Raw genomic sequence first — 22,773 nt, forward strand, 5'->3', positions numbered from 1 at the left:
AACAATGAGATAGTTATCATTTTAAAGAGCTGAAAGATGCTTGTATTTATTTAAAACTGATTGATACTTTGAACATGATGGGAAAATACTGTACCAACACTTTTCATGCAAGCTTTTTGTTAATTGGACTAAGATGTTCCTGTTTATTGAGTTCTTGCTTTTCTTCCGTATGTTAAACTGGAAATTACTCTCTATGAATTAGTACTTGGTCACTCACCAGTTACGCTGCTGCTACCTTCTATTTTCCATTCAGTTTAACAAAATATATACTTAGAACGATACAAAAAATATACTAAAAACCTAATGCCCAGAATACGTTAACTGCACTTGCCTCACTTGAATTAATAAGCCTTAATAAGCTAACCACATCTAACCCATTGATTCTAATGGAAAGAGAGTTCAATTCACTTTCTTCAGACTGAAGCCTTCGGGCTCAATCCTGCTTGCATTATGCATTGTTAAGGTAATATCCATTATAAACATTCTGCTGGATCAAGGACCACATATGCTCATTATTCTCTTTTGTGATCCAACAACTATGTTGCCTGACAGAATCCTTTAAAAGGTGGACATTCCATCTATACACCTGTAGATATATCTTAGAGCCAAAGAGTTCTAGTATCCTGGATTCATTTCTAAAATGACCCAATTCTCACACAAGGTCCATGCTATTCAATTTTATTATTCATTTATTTATTATACAATGTATTAATTCTTTCATTAAGCTGTTTTAGTTGAATTCCTATGCAGCTCTAAGTTCCATTGAACCTAATGGCTTCATTTAACGTAGGTATAATATAGCTTTGTTACTTCTTCATGGAAATTATTTTCAGTGGGATGGTTGAATAAGGCATGCAAAATTTCAGATCCAGGGGCTGCCATTCCAGAGTCACAGCACAATCCTCTATGCATGCTTACTCAGAATTAAGTCTTACTGTGTCCAGCATGGCTTAGTCCCGGGTTAGAGTGCACAAGATGGCTGCCTTAAGAACATGTAAACTAACTGAAATCAATAGAGTTAAGTGAATCTAACTTTGTACTGTCCTCAAGATTAAAATACATTAACAGCCATACCAGCTCCCACATTTTCCAGTGTTGGGTATCAGAGGCGTGCACATTTTGGACTTCGTTCCAGCACAAGTGCACCGCCCCTCTGGGGTTCATTAAGGCAGCCTGACTTTGGGGCCAGCCCAGGGGGGGAAACAGGCCCCCCTTGAGGATGTCTTCCTGTTGGTGAAGGGGCTCCTCTAAGCAGCAGCCGCAGCATCTTTTTACAGGCTCATGAAGAAGCCTGAGAAAGGTCAGGCAGCTTTAAGGTGGAGCAGAAGTGCTGTGCTGGGCCTGCATCATTGTCAAAGCACAAAGAGCCCCATGAAATATATAATTACAGCAGAAATACAAATTTGAAATTAAGTATGCAAATCTTACTGCCATTCCTTGTCACCAATAACATGGCACAGGAAGACACACCAATTTGTTACACAATACAGCATGGAAATCACCAAGTTGCTTGTCCCACAGCACCTGACTCAGAAGTTTTTTTTCTGCCCCTTCAGCTGCCCAGTTAGATACAGCCTTTTAGTGGCTGATTCACTTTTATACCTTTTTAAGCGAGTCAGAATCTGCATCAAGCAGATACATAAAATACATAACTTGGGCTACAACCACGATAGCCAGTAATAACCCCTGCAATTCTGAAAGACACTTTTTACCAGTTGCTGCACTCACGTGTCTGGCAGTCTTAGCACTATAGATTTCAGTAGATTGATACAGACTTGTAATAAACTGAGCATCTGGTCCAGCATGTCTTAATGTCAACTGCGTAAGTGCTTTCAGGGAAGTCCAAAAAAATTTGCATGCTTTGTTCAAAAGAAATAGGTAGGGACATACTCCTTTCAGAATTCAGAAAGCTTAGCTTTATTTAAAATATTTTACAAGCACAATAAAAGGCAAAAATATCCCTGTATGCATGAGACAGTTGTGATTTCCACATCTGGAAATATATGTGGCACATTGCTTTGGGCATATGCATACAGTAGTGTAACTGGACTGTATGAACTAGTGAATCTAAAAGCTCCTTCACGTACTCAAAGAGCAGATGGAATATGACAGGGAAGATCATCTTTTCCCTCTCACCCATATTTTGAGCCACTTTGTTACAGACTTCATCAATTCCATGAATGCTCTATATTAAAATATATAGGCTGCACTTAAAAAAACACACAACTCAGATTTTCTAGCATAGCTAGCATAGTTTTGGATAAAATGGTGGGTCCATGGAGATTGCAAAACGATGTCTATTAGAGATTTGATTGAAGCTAAGGCACAGTAACCACAAAGGGTCATCTCTTTATACAATATTGACATTTCATGTAATTTTGATTCAGTCTTGAGCATACAAGTCCATATTGTATTTCAGCACATTTTAAAAATGTGCATTTCAAACTGTATTGCTCACTGAAATAAATTATTACTTTGTTGGCTGAAATACTATTTTTAGTCTTTCTCCTTTGAGTTTTGGGATGATTTAGCTTGTAGAACTTTGCTCACACACTGGATGGCAGTGCCCACCATCACTGCCACCAATACCATCGTACCTGACTCTGCCACATCAGCAATGTCCACCCCTTGCTCTTGTGCCATGAAGCCCAGGACGGAAAAAATTGCGAAGCCAGACACAAAACTGGTACCACTGTTCAGGCATCCCAGCAGCAAACAGTCCCTATGTCACACATATGTCATGGAGGAAATTAATTAAAGAAAAATTTGAACCCATGGTTCCCTACACATCAATTAGCTAACAGACTAATCCCCTTTGGTAGGAAACTTGCCTGTAACAGTTGTATTTGTATTTATTGTAGCTCCCCAAGGAAGTCATTGCACCTAAGCAGATTGCATAGGAGAAGAAGATCTGTGTCCCAGCATCTATCCAGACCTAAAGGAAACATGAAAAACAGCAAGCTTAGAAGATGGTGCTTGGTATCAGTTTTAGCTATGAGCTATCCAGATTAGGCAAACCATAATCTTATTTTTTTAAAATAATAACAATATCATAAAAACATTGATTCAATGACACTAGCAGTTGCTAACAATATAACCATGCTGCATTGACCAAAGCTATTCAGTGGCATAATACAATATTATTGCATGAAAATGAATTTAAAATATAATCAATTAAAACAAGAACATAATTTTATATACATAAATAAAAAGTCCCACTTTTGAAGACAAGAACAGGGTAACATTTATAAAAAAACTAAGTTTAAAATCAGGTTAGCAGTTCATGGGCTCCATATTTTTAAAAGGGTTGTGTTCCTCCCAACCTTCTCGCTACAGTCATGTAGAATCAGATACTATAGTAAGTAGGCTCATACAGAATTGCCCACAGCTTCTGAAGTGGAGAGAAGCAGCAGCTTTTTAGAAACCCCTCAGGGTTCTTGCATAATTTCCATTCTGCTATGAAGGCACTAGAGATGGCTAGTACCCAACGGCATTTCCATTTGCCTTCTAACATTTATGCTGCTGATTTACTTTGCATCCTTAAATCTGATTCTGCTTATTTCACACTTTCATTTTTTTCCTTTTGAATAGAAAGGTTTGCATTTCCCCAGGTTAAGGAAACAGATCTTCTGGCTGTCTACATCATATACCTTCATACAATCTGTAAGGAGATGAAAATGTTCATACACTGCAAAATAAAAACCAACCAACCAACCAGGCTCCTGCATATTAGAAAAGAAACTGTTTTCCAGGGACTTACATGAAAAGTGCAAGTGGGCCAGTATTTTAACCCTCTCCCATTGTATTTATGCTACGGTCTTTAACTACCCTCCCAAGGTGTCCATATGAAGTGGACAGTTGCAAATACTCACAAGTGCTTCTTATTGCTCCTGCTGCTGCTCCACGAATTTAACAACTAAAGACTGAAGCAAATTATTTCCCTTACCTTGTCCACAGCCTAATACCAACAAAAAAGCTGAGATGCTATATTTGGATAGAGTCTACAAGCCTCAGAATCCTTTTGATACAAAAAGATATACACACATGGAAAATGCATTAACATGTTAATAACAGCCTTTTTGACAAGATAAAATGGAAAACTGAACCACGGTATAAAACTTCAGTCAAGCATGGTTTGCTTAAGCAATCAGTACATCTACAGAACAATCACCCCACTGCCCTCCTTAGGTTTTGTTCTAGAGTGTAGGGAAGACATTATCACTATCTCCTATTTCAAGTAACCCACCTGTGGATCTGACAGACGAGAGATGTCAGGGTAAAGGTAGAACTTGATGCCCTCTGCCGCTCCAGGTAAAGTGACACCACGGATCAAGAGTACAAAAAGCATGAGGAATGGAAATGTTGCCGTTATGTATACAACCTGGTAATAAAAGGCAAAATGGCGAAAACTTTCTCATTTGTATATTAGAGCTGAATTACCCCTATTTAATTTTCCAATTTGGGTTTAGTCTTTGACTTCTAATACTCAGTGATTCAATCAGCCCTCTAAACTGCATCATCGCTTAGTTGATGCCCTAAAAGAAGCAATGACAGCAATTAAGGCCTAAAAGTAAAATTATTTCATGTCAGTTTTAACTGTGTACACATTTTTCTTTATAATCTCCGTTTTCCTTGTAATTAATGTAAATTAATATAAATTAAATATATAAAGGGACCACATACTTGAATATTCTCTCAATTAATAGCTCTTTAAACTATTTGGGAATAAGCAGGCATTATGAAGAAGTTGAAAATTAAGGAATACCAAGTCTACTGTCAAATTTTATTAAAATTAAACCTTTTTGACAGCTTGCTGCACCCTCACTCAAGCTGACAAGCCAACACATTTCATTCTCATTATCACAGATGTTTGCAGATGGCATCCGTCAGACTAACGAACCATGCAAAATCGAAATATATAAATTACGGTTATAGAAGCAAGTGAAATTTGGGGTATTTCCCCCTGAGATTTCTTGCATACACCAATGTTGTTCAAAGTGACTTGTTATTTTTCATATAGGGTGGTTTTACTCATTAAAAAAAATCACACAGTACTTATAGATGTTCATCTAGAAGTTCAGATGTTCAGATGTCCATCCCTCCCATTTTCACTAAACTTAATGCAATGTCACACCAGGATAGCCAACCTGGTAGAGCCCCTAATGCAGCAAGGGGCTATGAGTGGATTCTAGAAAACTTTTTCAGAGAAGTCCTGATCAAATATTAAGCAATTGATAGAATAAGTGGATGTGTACACTGAGCTCCTGGTATCTCACCATGTGCTGGCACTGCCCTCTCACTTCCCAAACACTGAGCAGGAAAAACTGAAGGGCGTTTTGTTTAAAGACAACCAGATCCTCCATGAAATCAAGAATCTAATTAAAGCAGGCTCATTTCAACATACAGTACTTTCTGCATGTGTTCAAAGAAAAACAGTGTAATACTTCCTTTACACTTCCCTGCCAAATGTGATGATCAAGATGAAGCAGGCAGGGATCAAGACAGGGATACTGTGGATTGTGTACATGGTCTCATGTTCCTTACATTCTCTCCCATATAATCACCCACAGTTGCTGGGAGTCAGGCAGCAGATAAATGTAATTTATTATTATTATTATTATTATTATTATTATTATTGTCATTGGTTGCAGTCAGTCAGATGTTTAGACTGGATTATTATTAATATTATTTAGGACTGAAGGTTCAAGCAGAACTAATAAGAATTCACTACAGACTCAGTTACAGTAGCAATGAGTGCACCATTGGAAGAGCTGAAGGACCAGGTTAGGGACAGATCATCATGGAAAAAATCTATGTGTTAGTGAACAGGGTCAACAAGGACTTGATGGCATGTAATCATCATCAATCACAACCAGAATTGTGATATGGCAGTCAATTATATGTAGATCAATAAGAAACTGTTGGGATGGGCATAACTCACTGAGAATGTCTTGACATAAAGTTACAGGTAAATAACTACCCAAGTAAGAATCCTAGCAGTTGATACCCTCTGTTTCTTTCTGACTAGTGCAAAAAGTGCAGGCTTCTGGAAATCTTCATTAGCCCTACAGGTTCAAGTCAATTTCTGATTGGCTTTTTTAACCCATTTCCTTTCTTCTTCTAATAAGGTCAGATGATGCTGCCTGGTAATTACAGCTCTGCTATTTTGTTTAATATATTTCTGTTTTCATGGAATTGGTTTAGCCAGATAAAAGCTCTTGAGATCTGTCTCCCTGCTTTTTAAGTGAACCTCAGGAGATTAACAAGCAGGTATTGAAGCCTGCTGCACCATAACAAGTCCTGCAGTCAGTCTGATCTCTAAATGCAACATGTTTAACTTCATCAGCATTTTCATATAATCTCACTTTTTTGTTTTGAAATATCATAGGAATTCAATTTGTAAGTATCATCATGTAAAAGATCATCTCAATTTCTTTTTAAGAAAATCTTGCCCCAAGCTTACTTTTTAATATTAATCCTCTTTTATTTTTCCTCCCCATTTTTAACATGTTTAGTACAGAGTTAGGTAAACTAACATAATCTGTAGATAGGGCTGTTAATGGTAATCACATTTCTTTTACCTATTCTTTCTGGAATTCTGATGGAGAGCACTATCTAAGTGAGAACTTATCAGAAATTCCATTCTATACATATCTACCATAAAGGAAAATGAATTCAAGCAAGGCTTGTTCTCAGGTATAAATTACGTTCACCAGTTTTAGTAAATTCTATTGCCAAATTAATCTATTTAAACACGAAGATTACTGAGAAATTATTCTGAAGTAAACCAGCCTAGAGTATTGTGTTGCAGAAAATTAAACATAAGAGAAACATTTCAGCAAGCATTTTTATGGAATGTTGGCATCTCTGATTAAATTAAGAGGGGGTATCAAAGCAATCTGGTGTAAGATCCTAATTATTACACATTTACATTCTTGGGTAATTTCACTGGGTTCTTGCACTTTATTCTTTTGCATACATTTAGAATGAAGAGAGACCTAGCTATTAACTAATTAGCATTTGGTAAGTTTCTCTTGCAAAAGTACAATTATCCTCTTGACAAATGTGGATTATTAAAAAAGGCCTTTCAGAATAAAAGCAAAAATTAAAAGGAATGGAAAAAATGACTTCTTGAAGGCATTCTGAAAAAGTTATGAGTTCCGATAAGAAACTGTATTCCCAATCTTTGTATAAACAAAAAATATGTTTGAAAGGATTAAAATAGTTGAATCATAATCCCTGCCAAGGAGACGAGTCAGTAATTTTAGGTCCCAAACTTGCTGCTGGTTTAAAATTAGTTTCTGAATATCCTGCTTAGGCACCTAAAGTATTTGGCTCAAAATGTACCCCTTAATCCTATATTATAATTATCTCAAGGTGATAATGTTTTGGAGTTAGATGAACTGTATCAAGCCTTTAATTAAGTAAAGCTAACATTTTTTAAAAATCACTATTGCCAAGCAGAAATACAGCAGAAACTTACTTTCCCAGTTGACTTCACACCTTTCCAAATGCAAAAGAAACAAATCACCCAGACAAGGAAAAGACAAAGAGCCAGGTCCCACTTGATAATACCAGGTTCATCAATTCCTGAAGACAAGCTCAGGACATTGTTCCTTGAAAGGATGAAAAGAAACAAAAGACAGCACATATATAAACAAACAATTTAATCAGCTTTACTCAAAAGGTGGTCTTTGATATATATGTATAGTAGTGGTGGTTATGACATTTATCTCCTCTGTTCTTGCTATAAATTGTATTTTCATAACCAACTGCTTCTTAATATACATTCATATTTTTCTAATATCACTCTTCTCCATGATGTATGAACTTTATATACAGGGTAATTTGTGTGGTGTAAAGAGCACATTCAATCACCGGGGCCACGGTCGCTCAGTGGTTAAGACGCTGAGTCAGATGACCATTAAGGTCGGCAGCTTGGCAGCTTGAAACCCGAGCACGAGCTGCGTGATATAGTGAGCTCCCGTCAACTAGTCCCAGCTCCTGCTAACCTAGCAGTTTGAAAGCATGCAAATGCAAGTAGATAAATAGGCACCACCTGTGGGAAAACAACAGGGACATGAAGGGAGCCCCCTCGGGCATCCCCGGGGCAATGGTGACGTCACCAGCAAATCCTCTCAATACAGAAGGACCTTGGTAGGTACTTCTGACACACACACACAAACACAAAAATCAAGTGAGCCTCCATCTACAGCCTGAAAGGTACACTTGTTTTTATCACCTTAGTGAGAGCTAGATCTTACAACCTTAGATGGCTACCTCATTACAGAAACTAGGACTGTATTTTTTCTTTTTTTAATTGTCAGCAATACAATGGTTTTTTTAAAAAAAAATCTTCATTTTACTAAAATTTGGTTGGTCTTGTTTCCTTGCAGGAGTCAGTGCTTGTATAACAATAAGAGGTATTTGTGTTAAATTGGGTATAAATCCCTCTTGTTTATGTATCATTGATAGCAGCACAGATACATAAGAAATTGCTACTTTAAGGCCCAGATCTCACCACTTGCCATAGATTAACATTTGGCACAAGTAACATACTAGAACAAGATTAAAAATGATACTTTTGTTTTAACTTCAGAATGAGGTACATGCACACTGGAATTGCAATACAGTCATGAGAATCCTTATGGAACTGCTCCAGCAGTACTCAAATTAAGTATCTTATGAACTGGAGACATTAAAAAAAATATAACTTCCATAATGATAACACATTATGTGGAAGGTATATATGCAAATTTCCACCATCTTAGATACAATTTGCTTCAATTGCAAACAAATACACTGCTACTACTACTTAAGATATATTGACTTGATTTAGAAATTGAAATCTAGTACAGTGTGTATTTCAGTGCAGAACTGCCTTTTACATGATCATGTAATCTTCAGCTTTAGAAGAAATAAAACACAGATCTAGAGGAATTGCGGAATTCTCATTTAAGATCAAAAACTGTTGAAAACAGCAGGAATTATCATAAACTGGTTTTGCCAGATCTCACTGAAGAGAAGAAAAATACAAAGGCTTTTTAAAAAATTTATGGCTGCTTTCAAGGTCAGATTTTGTTTAGTTTTATTCTGGTTTGCTTAGCTGGACATGTCTGAAGCATGTGATGAACTTCTCTTGATATTCAATAAACCATAACTGTTAATTTATGAAACACTTTTAAAGCTTGGATTGACTGTGTGAACAGTCCAAGCCTTTGTTTACTGATATTTTTCTCACGCTTACATTTCAATACTATGCTTACAACCACACACAGTAGAATGAACAAACAACTTTACAACTAAGAAACTGAAGCATGTGATCACGTAATATAATCCCAAGAGGAATCTATAGAAATAAAGCCCCATTTGCTTATCCCTTATGACTGCTGCTCAAACAAGCATGAGATTTGCACAGACCATTAGTTCTACTAAACTATAATTATTATGCCTCTGATGCATAATCAGTGGCTTTACTGTGATTTACATCACTTAGCATGTAAAGGTGAGTTTTTCAATAAACCTAACCCACCTAAATTCTACTATACTACTCCTCAAACATCAACAACATCTAGGATTATGTTATTAATAAAATGGGTCAGTTGTCTCCTGAATGTACAAACTTCAAGTGACTTAATAACACATAACAAAGGGCTTTACATAACTACAAGGGGACATGAACTATCTTACAATATAAATTAATTATATAAATTATTTGCTAGCTTTAAAAGAGCACAGTATACAGATTAATATGTACAGCATATTAAATTTTTATTTTTTTTTAAAATTATCCCGCCTTTATTATTTTTATAAATAACTCAAGGCAGCGAACATACCTAATACTCCTTCCTCCTCCTATTTTCCCCACAACAACCCTGTGAGGTGAGTTGGGCTGAGAGAGAGTGACTGGCCCAAGGTTACCCAGCTGGCTTTCATGCCTAAGTTGGGACTAGAACTCACAGACCCCTGGTTTCTAGCCCAACACCTTAACCACTAGACCAAACTGGTTGTAGATTTACTGAAGATTTCCAATAATGTAAAATGTAAATAATTTTGTCAACCCTGCCTATTACAAAACATGTACACATGGGGCTGGGCTTGCATCACAATGCTCCATCTGCCATCTTGCTGGTTTTTACCTTCTCCTGCAGACACTACTGCATCTAATGATCCTTCTGGTTTTTGCAGCCCAGACCTGATAGCCCTAACATAAACTCATGTGAACGGCCAGCATAATACATTCATAAATGAAATAAGTGAAGGCTTAGCGCAAAAAAAGGTGATATGCAAAAGTAGGCTTGGGTCAGCTTCCTACACATAAGCCCCAAAGAAGAGATATGTAATGATCGCAAAGACCTCTGCTATCTTCAGATAGCTAAAAACCCTGAAAATTCTGAAAATGTATCTCAGTTCGGGCCATACAGTGAGATGGCAATATCAGAGAAAGTCCAATCCAAATTTTTGAGAAATATTTTCCAGGTTCCTCACTGTGCCCCAAATATGGTACTTTGGCAAGAAGCAGCAGTCACTAGAATTGAATCTGGCCTTTGGATTAGTATCTTTAACTTTTGGCTGAAATTATTACATAAACCAGCTGGATTCACCCCCTTTCATTATAGTAGATAATTTTGACTCCACCTGGAAAAAAGCCATTTCCAGGAAATTATACTTCTATGGCTTTTATTGGAATGCTCTTTTCCACTGGGTTAGAGCAAGCAAATTCAATTCTGATGGAAAAGATTCTAGATGTAGAAAGTCAATCCAATTATGCTGCTTGTCCCAACCAGTTCACAAAATACAAACTGGCCAGTTATCTGGACAAGATCACTGTTTCAAAACCCAGAAGAGCGTCATCCTTGGCTCATTTTAATGCCCAGCAGGGTTGAAAAGATATACAAGAAAATCTCCTCTGCTGAACAGTGGTGCCCCTTGTGATGCAGGTGGAACAGAAACCACATTTCATGCTTCGTTTTACAACTAGTTCTAAGGGGTACTTGTTTGCAGTTGTTCCCCCATCTCCTCTCTAAATTCCCCAGGCATTCTGAGTTACTTTACTGCAGGTTTCCTCAACCTTGGCAACTTTAAGGTTTGTGGACTTCAACTCCCAGAATTCCCCAGCCAGCCACGGTTGAGAAACACTGCTTTACTTACATTATCTAGTAGATAACAAAGACAATTCTGGGTCCTTAAGCATTACTAAGTTTTGTTGTACCATGTGTAAACTCTGCCCTGTGATTGTTAAGAATTATGTAATGTATTATTATGGTGGTCTTTTCTTTGTTGGTCTATAGTAAAGTATAGTCTTTTCTATTCTATTCTATTCCAATTCTCATTCTCATTCTAATACAGGAGGCTTGGGAAGGAGCCCTAAATATGCAGACAACTCCACCTTTATCTATTCACTCCACTGAATCTATTCACACATACATGTATGACACAGAAAACAGAAAAACATGAATAGTAACTTTAGGCTTTTTAAACAGCATATGTGTGTATGGGCATCTAAGGAGAAGAGAAGGGGTTGTTTTTTAAGATTCTACCACGCTTCAGGAACAAAACCCTCTCCTAGACTTCAGTGGATATTAAATATGTTAACCTCCCAATGTTGCTGAATTAAATTTCCCAGCATGCCTTACCAGTGATGCCATCCACTACTGCTTATAAGACCTGTGGTTCAACAGTACTTGGATGGTTACACATTGCGCACCCATGCAAGATTAGGTAATACTGCAGGCTTCCTAAGATACTTGTGTCTCTTGCAATTTATAATCTGCGCCTCTTTGCTGTAAACAGTAACAAGTAAACTTGCTTACTCCCAAAACTCTGTGACAGGAGACGTGAAGTTAGTGGTATTGAGTGACAACCACAGGGTTTTGTTCTTCCTGAGGGTGTCTTCCACACAGTTTTCTGAATTCCATTTGTGATGACAATGAGCCCATGGCAGAATGTACGCAAATGACTGGAATAGATAGTACAGCCCCCAAGCCAGGATGACGATGTAATACACATTCAAAAGCGACACAATCACTATGGAAGCATAACCTATTCCTGTTTTTCAAAAAAGAAGAAAAAAATGTAAGAAACAATTCATGTAAATAAATAAGCATTTTCCCTTGCTAGGTTAGGAGCTTCTGTTATATGCCTGGAACTGTAAATGCAATAGCCTTCCGTTTTTATGCTGCTTAAAGAAGTGGAATACGATATATATTAGGATGGATGGATGGATGGATGGATGGATGCAAAAAGAGGCAGCACTCTTGAGCAGGTTGCTGCTCTCGCAACTCCATCCGTTGGTGGACTTAATATCACAAGCAGCATTGCCAGCAGCACTAACAGCAACATTCTTGATGACAAGGTACACATTGTGACAGATGTTACAAGAAGAACTGAAGTTAAACAAAGCCAACAAGCTGAGTGCTGTAATTTATGCCTCCCTCCCCTCCCCAAATATTTTTGCAAAATTTTCATGGCTGCTAAGAGATAAAAGTTTAACTCTGTTATCAGTGCCTGACAACTACTCAGTTTGTTTTTCAAACACAGGTTCATTGTCTGATAAGGTCATGTGCACTGTTACTCAAAATGTCATAGAAGCAGCTGATGATACACCACTGGGCATAAGGCTTGCCCGTCTTAACCTCACATACTTGACACAATGCCCTACTAATTTACAATGGATCTTGATTCAAGTAAGCACTGTGGGAGACCAAAAAAGGAAGGGGGAAAAAAGTGGTCTAAGCTACCGTCTCTTTACAAAACACCAAATTGCCCTGGAACAATTTAATGATCTGTGAATACACCAGGTCAGTAATAATCTATGCTGTCATAAGCCATGGCAACTGTTCAAAGTTCTTTATCTTCCAGGGGCAAACGACTAAATTTAGACACCTGGGAAACCACTCTAGGAAGGGAGGGAGGGGGGGAATTAAGAGAAGGCAATTATTCAGACTTCTATTTAAGACCATTCAATTGTCAATTAAACAGGGACAAAACATGTTAATACTGTTGCAAGGACGTTACTGAAAAGACTGAAATGTGCAGAAAGATCATACAGGGCAGTGTTTTGTTGGGGGAAAAAATCCCTACCGATCAAATTCCATTACTGGTATAATTATCCTGCATTTGATGAGAAAAATAGGTCATTTTAGTTCCTTTGAGAATATCGACTTTAGACTTTTATTTGAAGTGTCAAACCGGCTTTGTCCACGGAGCAATAGTTCTACCGCTACTACTCCATTATACCCTTGAAATGCATGTGACAATCTTTCACTTGGATAAAAGGAAGTTAATGTGTGAAGAAGTCTGGATAGCACCACAGTTTCAGATAAAAACCCTTCTCTGCTATTAAAAACATGCCTTCTCTATTTGCATAGCATCCCATCCCCGCGACATCCACACACTTCCTTTCGGTGTTGACCTAACATTCTAACAGAACCTCATAGTATACTAAGAACTAAGGAAGAAGCAGATAAATAACCAACCAGAGAAAATAGGGCAGATTTTTTCCCAGCACGTAATTCCACCTTCAGAGGTATATTGTCCTAGTGCCACTTCCAGGAAGAATACAGGAAGACCTCCCCCAAACAGAAAAATGAAGTAAGGTATGAGAAATGCACCTATAGAGGGAAAAACAGAAGGGAGATTAGGAAGATTTTATGACTTAGCGAAATAACCACTCAGACCAGCAGGTAATTAATAGCACAAAAAGGTTACTCACCTCCGCCATTTTTATAGCAGAGATACGGAAATCGCCAGACGTTGCCTAATCCAATAAACCCTCCAGCTACAGACAACAGAAAATCAATCTTGCTGGCCCATTTTTCCCGTTGGGGTGGCTTGCCCTCTGCCTCATCCTCAGGCCGTGTTCCAGGGCTCTTGCCGGGGGAAGGCTTAAGGATGTCCTTGTGAAAATCTTTCAGACACTGCAGCTTCTCCTTTGTTGCCATGTTTTTGTTTTCTACAAAGATAAAAATTACAATATAAGGTATATAAACTGATTTACTTAAGAGACCTTGCTCAACAGGCCCATCTGCTTATGCAGCACATTGGCAAGCACATATGCAAAATCAGTCAACTAAGCCAGGATTCCCACAAAATCAATACGTGCACAAGAGAGATGCAACTAATGGTTAGTAATGCATGAATCCCCAAACTTGAAAGTACACCGATGTCTCTTTCCATTTAACAGCTATGAGGAAACTTTTCATAAAATGAGGTTAGCGTACCAGGTTCCTGAACACTTTGGATAGGCAGTCATTATATCCTACATTCAGCGTGCTAAAGGAAGTGTTAGCCTCACTATCATGGCACTTTATTTGCAGAGAAATCAATAATAAGCCTCAATAAATCTTTCCTTTTATCCAGAAGGAACATGGAAGCCACTTGTGAAAGCTAAGCAGTTCATGGCCTACTACTACTATCTTCATCTCTGAAACTCTCTGAGGCATCTTTTAGACCATCTATGGAAGAAGATGAGATTAGGACTCAGGAACTCACTAGGCAATTACATTATGTAATCGTAATCTCTCTTTGGAAAAATACCATATATGACAGGTAAGAATGCAGAATAGGTAAGGAGTAGGTAAGAAGAGCATCTGCACTAGCGAATGCCTGGGAATTAGGCCCTGAGGTTGAGTGGAGGCAACGCAGCAAAAGCATTTGAGGGTGAAAGGAAAAAGCACAATCTACTTCAGGGGAGAAGTTATCAGTAGTGTCTGCGGGGAGGGGGGGAAGGGGGGCAAAACAGGCAAGCTGGTAGTCACAGCAACACAGTCAGAGCCCTGCCCCTTTGTAAGAGCATGCAACAGTCCCACAAACAAACAAAAAAAAGGGGGGGAGGCTTGGACTACAATGTCATGAGTACCATCTTGCCTGTTTTGACCTCCCTGCAGACACCACTGGAGGAACACAGATGAAAAATGCCTAGAAGACACTAAATTATTTGGCATGCTCTTCAAAGTCCTTGCCATTCTCAGGACACACTCCACATTTTTCAATAGGCTAAGCCCCTATTTCAGCATCCAACAAACCCCTTAAGTTTTATGGTAAGATTAGTTTGTTGTTGTTTATTCGTTCAGCTGCTTCTGACTCTTCGTGACTTCATGGACCAGCCCATGCCAGAGCTTCCTGTCAGTCGTCAACACCCCCAGCTCCCCCAGGGACGAGTCTGTCACCTCTAGAATATCATCGATCCATCTTGCCCTTGGTCGGCCCCTCCTCCTTTTGCCTTCCACTCTCCCTAGCATCAGCATCTTCTCCACGGTGTCCTGTCTTCTCATTATGTGGCCAAAGTATTTCAGTTTTGCCTTTAATATCATTCCCTCAAGTGAGCAGTCTGGCTTGATTTCCTGGAGGATGGACTGGTTTGATCTTCTGGCAGTCCAAGGCACTCTCAGAATTTTCCTCCAACACCACAGTTCAAAAGCATCGATCTTCCTTCACTCAGCCTTCCTTATGGTCCAGCTCTCGCAGCCATATGTTACTACGGGAACACCATTGCTTTAACTATGCGGACCTTTGTTGTCAGTGTGATGTCTTTGCTCTTAACTATTTTATCGAGATTTGTCATTGCTCTTCTCCCAAGGATTAAGCATCTTCTGATTTCCTGACGACAGTCAGCATCTGCAGTAATCTTCGCACCTAGAAATACAAAGTCTTTCACTGCTTCTACATTTTCTCCCTCTATTTGCCAGTTATCAATCAAGCTGGTTGCCATAATCTTGGTTTTTTTGAGGTTTAGCTGCAAGCCAGCTTTTGCACTTTCTTCTTTCACCTTCATCATAAGGCTCCTCAGTTCCTCTTCGCTTTCAGCCATCAAAGTGGTATCATCTGCATATCTGAGATTGTTAATGTTTCTTCCAGCGATTTTAACTCCAGCCTTGGATTCCTCAAGCCCAGCATGTTGCATGATGTGTTCTGCATACAGGTTGAATAGGTAGGGTGAGAGTATACAGCCCTGCTGTACTCCTTTCCCAATCTTAAACCAGTCCGTTGTTCCGTGGTCTGTTCTTACTGTTGCTACTTGGCTGTTATACAGATTCTTCAGGAGGCATACAAGATGACTTGGTATCCCCATACCTCTAAGAACTTGCCACAATTTGTTATGGTCCACACTGTCAAAGGCTTTAGAATAGTTAATAAAACAGAAATAGATGTTTTTCTGAAACTCACTGGCTTTTTCCATTATCCAGTGGATATTGGCAATTTGGTCTCTAGTTCCTCTGCCTTTTCTAAACCCAGCTTGTACATCTGGCAATTCTCGCTCCATGAATTGCTGAAGTCTACCTTGCAGGATCTTGAGCATTACCTTACTGGCATGTGAAATGAGCACCACTGTTCGATAGTTTGAACATTCTTTAGTGTTTCCCTTTTTTGGTATGGGGATATAAGTTGATTTTTTCCCAATCTGATGGCCATTCTTGTGTTTTCCAAATTTGCTGGCATATAGCATGCATTACCTTGACAGCATCATCTTGCAACATTTTGAACAGTTCAGGTGGGATGCCGTCATCTCCTGCTGCCTTGTTATTAGCAATGCTTCTTAAGGCCCATTCAACCTCACTCTTCAGGATGTCTGGCTCTAGCTCACTGACCACACTGTCAAAGCTATCCTCGATATTGTTATCCTTCCTATACAGGTCTTCCGTATATTCTTGCCACCTTTTCTTGATCTCTTCTTCTTCTGTTAGGTCCTTGCCATCTTTGTTTTTGATCATGCCCATTTTGGCCTGGAATTTACCTCCAATGTTTCTAATTTTCTGGAAGAGGTCTCTTGTCCTTCCTATTCTATTGTCTTCTTCCACTTCCAAGCATTGCTTGTTTAAAAATAATTCCTTATCTCTTCTGGCTAACCTCTGGAATTTTGCATTTAATTGGGCATATCTCCCCTTATCACTGTTGCCTTTTGCTTTCCTTCTTTCTTGGGCTACTTCTAGTGTCTCAGCAGACAGCCACTTTGCCTTCTTGGTTTTCTCTTTCTTTGGGATGTATTTTGTTGCCACCTCCTGAACAATGTTGCGAACTTCAGTCCATAGTTCTTCCGGGACCCTATCTACTAAGTCCAGTCCCTTAAATCGATTCTTCACCTCCACTGCATATTCCTTAGGGATATTAGTGAGCTCATATCTAGCTGATCTGTGGGTCTTCCCTAATCTCTTTGTCTGATCCTAAATTGTGCAAGAAGAAGTTCGTGATCTGAACTACAGTCAGCTCCAGGTCTTGTTTTTACCGACTGTGTAGATGTCCGCCACCTTTGGCTGCAAAGGATGTAGTCAATCTGGTTTCGGTGTTGTCCATCTGGTGAAGTCCACGTATAAAGCCGTCTCTTAGGTTGTTGGAAGAGAGTGTTTGTTATGCAGAGTGAATTGTCCTGGCAAAATTCTATCAGTCTATGTCCTGCTTCATTTTGTTCTCCCAGGCCATGTTTACCTGTAATTCCAGGTGTCATTTGACTGCCCACCTTAGCATTCCAGTCTCCCGTGATGAAAATAACATCTCTTTTAGGCGTGTTGTCCAGTAGGTGCTGCAGATCCTCATAGAACTGCTCTACTTTAGCTTCTTCAGCATCTGTGGTTGGGGCGTATATTTGGATCACTGTGATGTTAGATGGCTTGCCCTGAATTCGAATTGAGATCATTCTATCGTTTTTTGGATTGTATCCAAGCACTGCTTTAGCCACTTTACTATTAATTATGAAGGCTACTCCATTTCTTCTGTGGTCGTCTTGTCCACAGTAGATCTGGTGGTCATTTGATGTGAAGTGGCCCATTCCAGTCCATTCCAGTTCACTGACGCCCAAAATGTCTATCTTTAATCTTGACATCTCACCAATAACCACATCCAATTTGCCCTGGCTCATAGATCTTATATTCCAGGTTCCAATGGTGTGTTGATCCTTAGAACATCGGATTCGCCGTTCACCACCAGCGCCGTCGGCCGCTAGCCGTCCTTTCGGCTTTGAGCTAGCTGCGTCATCATGTCTGGGGCTAGTTGAACTCATCCTCTGTTCCTCCCCAGTAGCGTTTTGACCATCTTCCGACCTGGGGGTCTCATCTTCCGATGGTATACCGACATATCTCTGGTTGTACTGATCCCTTTAGTTTTCACGGCAAGAATACTGGGGTGGGTTGCCATTACCTTCCCCAGGGATCGCATTTAGTCTGACCTCTCTGTCATGACCTTCCCGTCTTGGGCGGCCCTTCACAGTTTAGCTCATGGCATCATTGAGGTGCTCAAGCTCCAGCACCACGGCAAGGTAACGATCCTTTGCTGAAGGGTAAGATTAGTATATCAGCCTAATTCATCAGGTAAATTAGAGTTGCTCACTGTGAAAAATCTGCACACTATTACATCATTTCTTTTCACTGTCTCAATAGTTGTTCCTTGCCTGAAGTTATATTTTTCAAAGGATAATATTTTAAGGATTTAAATAATTTTTAAAGTGTTATTTCTCAAACATAATGATTAATCCTAGTAATAAGCCTTTCTGAATTTTGAGTGTTAGTCCTGCCTCATTCCATCATTCATTTAGCATCTCATCTGAATTGTTTTTAAAATATTGGAATTATTCTGATACACAATAAAAGTACATTCTTAGCTATAGCAATGGTTATTAATTAATGAAACATCAATGCGAAGACTTGCTTGATACCAAGCCCAAAGCACACCCAACTTTCAAAGTAATCTTAGCTTGTAAACACTGCTTTCAATATAATCCATTGATTTAAAAAATAAAGCAAATTCCATAAAGATAGGCTTTCTTGTCCCAAAGGGCCACATATGAAACAATAGCTTTGAGAGGTATGCTATTTACTTTGGATTGCAGAAGAACATGCCAAAATATTTTTGACAGCATAAAATTAGCTCCTTTCTGTAGATACACTTTTGCACATTTGGAGGCAGAAGAGTTAATCCAGTCTCACCATTTGTGTTGAATATGCTAATTGTTTCATTTTAGCAGAGACACATTCTGAAGAACTATACATATAGGAGATAACACAATGAACTTTCATTATTTTTCCACTTTTTCCAGTGATTGAGTGGGCCTACACATATGAACAATCCACCATATGTGATAGAATGCTGGATGGGGCAAGGATTTAAAATCTGTTTAAAACAGAACATTTTAAACACTTAAACCTAAACCTGATAATAAAATAACTTGCCTTGCTTAAAGCCAATACCTAAAGTAATAATAATAATAATTTAAGCCTTTTTATCTTTCCACAGTGTTTATAAGTAAAAATATCTTTCATTTTTATATGACTTATGAACACTAGGAAGATTATTTGGTTTCTTCTATATGTCACTGCAAAAGCATTGTTTGTATTGTTGCACTGGACGTCTGGATTTAATTTTCTGCTTTCTGAGTTGTAAATAGATATAGCTAGTATTGCAGAGAACTGAAACTAAGGTTGACCTTAGCTTGGCAGGAAACCTACAGCTGGAACACAATTCTCACAGCTATATGCATCAATATACCCGTGTATATGAGCACTTTTCCATGAACCACAGATCAACCAAGTTAAATTTGTGGCAAAACAAGATGTCTTGGCTTTGGTATTTCTGAACATTTAACGGATATTTTAAAAACATTGTTAATACCCAACTGGAAATTTCTTAAACTCAAGATGTCTTTCATGATGATATTATCTAAATAGTATTTAGCTTTTCTGAATGTATCTGGAGAGAGCACATGTAACCAAAGCAATAGAAAGTGCCAGATAACAGTAAAATAATTAACAGGTTTAACCAACTTGTCTCAAATATTTGGTTCAATACAGTCATTATGATGTTACAGAAGAGAATGCTAGGCAGACATATTAAAGAACATAATAGCTGTGTTCACGCACCACACTTAACCAGCTCAATCAAAGGCCTAGGGGCTGTATTTGCATCACATGTTAAGCTTGGCTAGTTTTACGTTTCCTTTGGCTTTTTCTTTTCAGTGGCTTAGTGTGTTGTGCAAACTCCCTTTTAATTAGCTCATGATTCAACATAATGCATAACCCTCCAGAATGAGTAATTCATGAAATATGTTGGATTAAGACAGTCAAAAGGTAATATTCATTATAGGAACAACAGTGACAGTGAAGAACAACAAACTTGACTCTCCTTGAGAAAGAACTGTCTTCAAATATCAGTGGGGTGAATCTTTACCTCCATTCCATCATAAACATAGAAAGTTTATGTTTCTGATCAGGGAAGAGAGGATATGTGAAGAAATATTATAAATAATTTTAAAAAAGGAGATATTTGGTATAAATTCTTGGGTACTATTAGCAAACTTTGTAAGTCCCATCAACTGTGTATTTTCCATTCCTGGCTATTTCATATATCTGCACACCAGAACCAACTGTGATGCAAATCACCAGTAACCCTCCTTCCATCAATGAGTTCTCAATGATTTACAAGAACTTGGGAAAGGTCATTGAGGTTTACAACAGGCAGCAGCACCTCCCTGATCCATAACTAAGGGTAACATTACGTTTTCCCATTGTCTGTGCAAAGAAAGGGACTGGAAATTCTATCATACTGAGATGTGTGCTAAGGTGCAGTTTTGTTTTTCTTGGCTGCTGACTGGCATTGAATCAGCCCTTGGCCTGCCTATTCCACAGACCAGCATTTTATGCAGACTCCCTCTTTCTGTCTTCTTGGATCATCAGTGGACTGAGATGAACATTTAATGGGAATCATGTTTAAAAGCTTGTTAGTGAGCCATGCCAAAATTTTGCCTATGTACTTCTTGGGAATGAGAACATGCAGGTGCAGGAGGAGGAGAATGTCTTATGGTGATTAAAAAACACATAACAATATAGCTACTGTAAGTTAACCAGGTTAGATTAAGTAGAACTGAGATTGTCTGAATCCTTTTTGACTCTTGAATAACATGGAACAGCCAAACACTAGTAGCTCCTTTTATAAAGGAACTTACTATTTCAGATATCATGAAATGGAAGTAGTGGTTAAAAACGGAACAGAGTTAATTAATTTGAGATAATTATGTAATTTCTTGATTTACTAGAACAATTCAAGTCTTAAAAGCTCCAACTTTCAAATGCCAAGTTCAAAAAAAAACTTGTTTTTCTAGCTCAGGATAACCCATAGCAAGCTTATAGTAAATAGTATTATAATTCTAGGTTATTTTCATATTGGACTATTAAAACCCTATATTTTATTTCACTCATATCTCAGATTTTATTCTATGCCCCAGCCACAGTTACCAATTGAAGGAAATGCCAAAGGAAGATGAAAAGGAGGTGGTCTGAGGCACTACAAGACTGAAGAAAATTCTCAAAAAACAGTGTTTAACAAAAGACATTGTGCTGAGCAGCCATGGGATTTGTGTTTGATTTCCTGCACTTTTATTTTACTGATTAAAGCTATAATTACTTTTTATAGAAAAGAATCAACAATCTGATGTAGAATTGGAAGGCTTTTGCAAGTATGAACTACAGCTATTGTATCAGTTAATAAGGAACAACATATCCCAAATACCTTCTCACATTCTTGGACAATAAAATGATTGAATAGTTCCACTACTGAAAAACATACAGCTTCTAGGAGACATAGGTCTGCCTTCCTTTCAAAAAACAAGAGCTTGGCTCAAATATTTAAGATAGTTGGACAATGAACAACAGCTGCTATTTATAGCAAAAAACAATATAAATGCAGCCAGAGGAAAGTTCCTTCCAAAATAAAAAAGAGTAATGTCTAGGCCAAATGTGAATGTTATTTTATTGATGTGGTCCAAATCAGTTCCATCAAATTCACAATAATTGACCAAGATGTTCAATTATGTTACACTGATGAAATTATTACATTTCACTATTGTGTATCTTAGGCTGCCCAGACACACAACTTTATTAATAAGGCATGGTCTTTATTGTCAAACTTTTTTTTTTTTGGTAATAGGGTGCCATCTCTATTTATAAACCATTCCCTAACTGTTCTCTACTAAACTATCAGTTATGATATGCACAAGATGTTCTCTTAAATAGGATTTTCCCCTGATATTACCTCAGCTGATTCTGAGCTATTTTCACTAAACCAGAAGAAGGCAACAAGACTGTGTGACCAGTTCAGGGGGCTGGCTTTTCTATGGCAACAATCTTAACTAAACTGCCCTCTATACATGCACATGTATGCTCAAAAGACAAGGGGAGACTCTCAAAATGGCCATTTGGAGATTTCTGGAGAATGTGGTAGCTTAATACTCCGAACAGCAGATTTGAAAAGGATGCCTCAAAACACCTTTCTCTAAATTACACAATCCTAAAACCTACGCATAGAAAACCTACATCCTCTTCCTTATACAATATTTCAAATTCCTTTCACGCAAAGAACCCCACTTTAATGAATATTTTTCAGTTCCATAACCAATACTAGAGTATATCTGAATTAGTTTGCTTCTATCTTCAAAACATCAGAAGTAGCATTGAGAGTGAGAATTAACTGAAAGCTGGAGAGGGATCACAGTCAATCCTCAAGATTCAGACTTGAACCTAGAAGGCTACACATTGGTTTTTTTTTTTAACTTAAGAGATAAATAAGCACTTTAGATGTTATAGTTTAGCAATATATGAACAATTCTGAGATTCCTGCATACTCCTCCCTACCCTACGCTACCCTACCCTTTTCTCTTCTGGCATGATCACATGGAGAATGGAAAGTTTTATTTCCACCACCATTTATCATGATACCCAGGCCATAAACTGTGGTTATTTCTAAATATAATTTACAGAAAGAAGACAACTTCTTAGACCACTTTTGGACAAA

At 38.2% G+C, this 22,773-nt stretch overlaps 1 protein-coding gene across 6 annotated transcripts in view; it reads right to left on the reverse strand.

Moving 5' to 3' along the window:
• Positions 1 to 22,773, reverse strand: part of SLC6A6 (solute carrier family 6 member 6) — a 60,350-nt gene that overhangs the window by 17,281 nt on the left and 20,296 nt on the right. For all 6 annotated transcript variants that reach the window (XM_063291666.1, XM_063291665.1, XM_063291663.1 and 3 more), the window contains 7 exons: positions 13,715 to 13,954; positions 13,479 to 13,613; positions 11,814 to 12,048; positions 7,484 to 7,616; positions 4,247 to 4,381; positions 2,832 to 2,935; positions 2,598 to 2,722 (listed from right to left, as the gene is read on the reverse strand). In XM_063291666.1, coding sequence (XP_063147736.1) covers positions 2,598 to 2,722; positions 2,832 to 2,935; positions 4,247 to 4,381; positions 7,484 to 7,616; positions 11,814 to 12,048; positions 13,479 to 13,613; positions 13,715 to 13,943 — 1,096 coding nt within the window. In that variant the 5' untranslated portion in view covers positions 13,944 to 13,954. The remainder of the gene's footprint in view (positions 1 to 2,597; positions 2,723 to 2,831; positions 2,936 to 4,246; positions 4,382 to 7,483; positions 7,617 to 11,813; positions 12,049 to 13,478; positions 13,614 to 13,714; positions 13,955 to 22,773) is intronic.

The sequence above is a fragment of the Candoia aspera genome, chromosome 2 (genome assembly GCF_035149785.1).
Source record: "Candoia aspera isolate rCanAsp1 chromosome 2, rCanAsp1.hap2, whole genome shotgun sequence".
NCBI classification, from domain to species: domain Eukaryota; kingdom Metazoa; phylum Chordata; class Lepidosauria; order Squamata; family Boidae; genus Candoia; species Candoia aspera.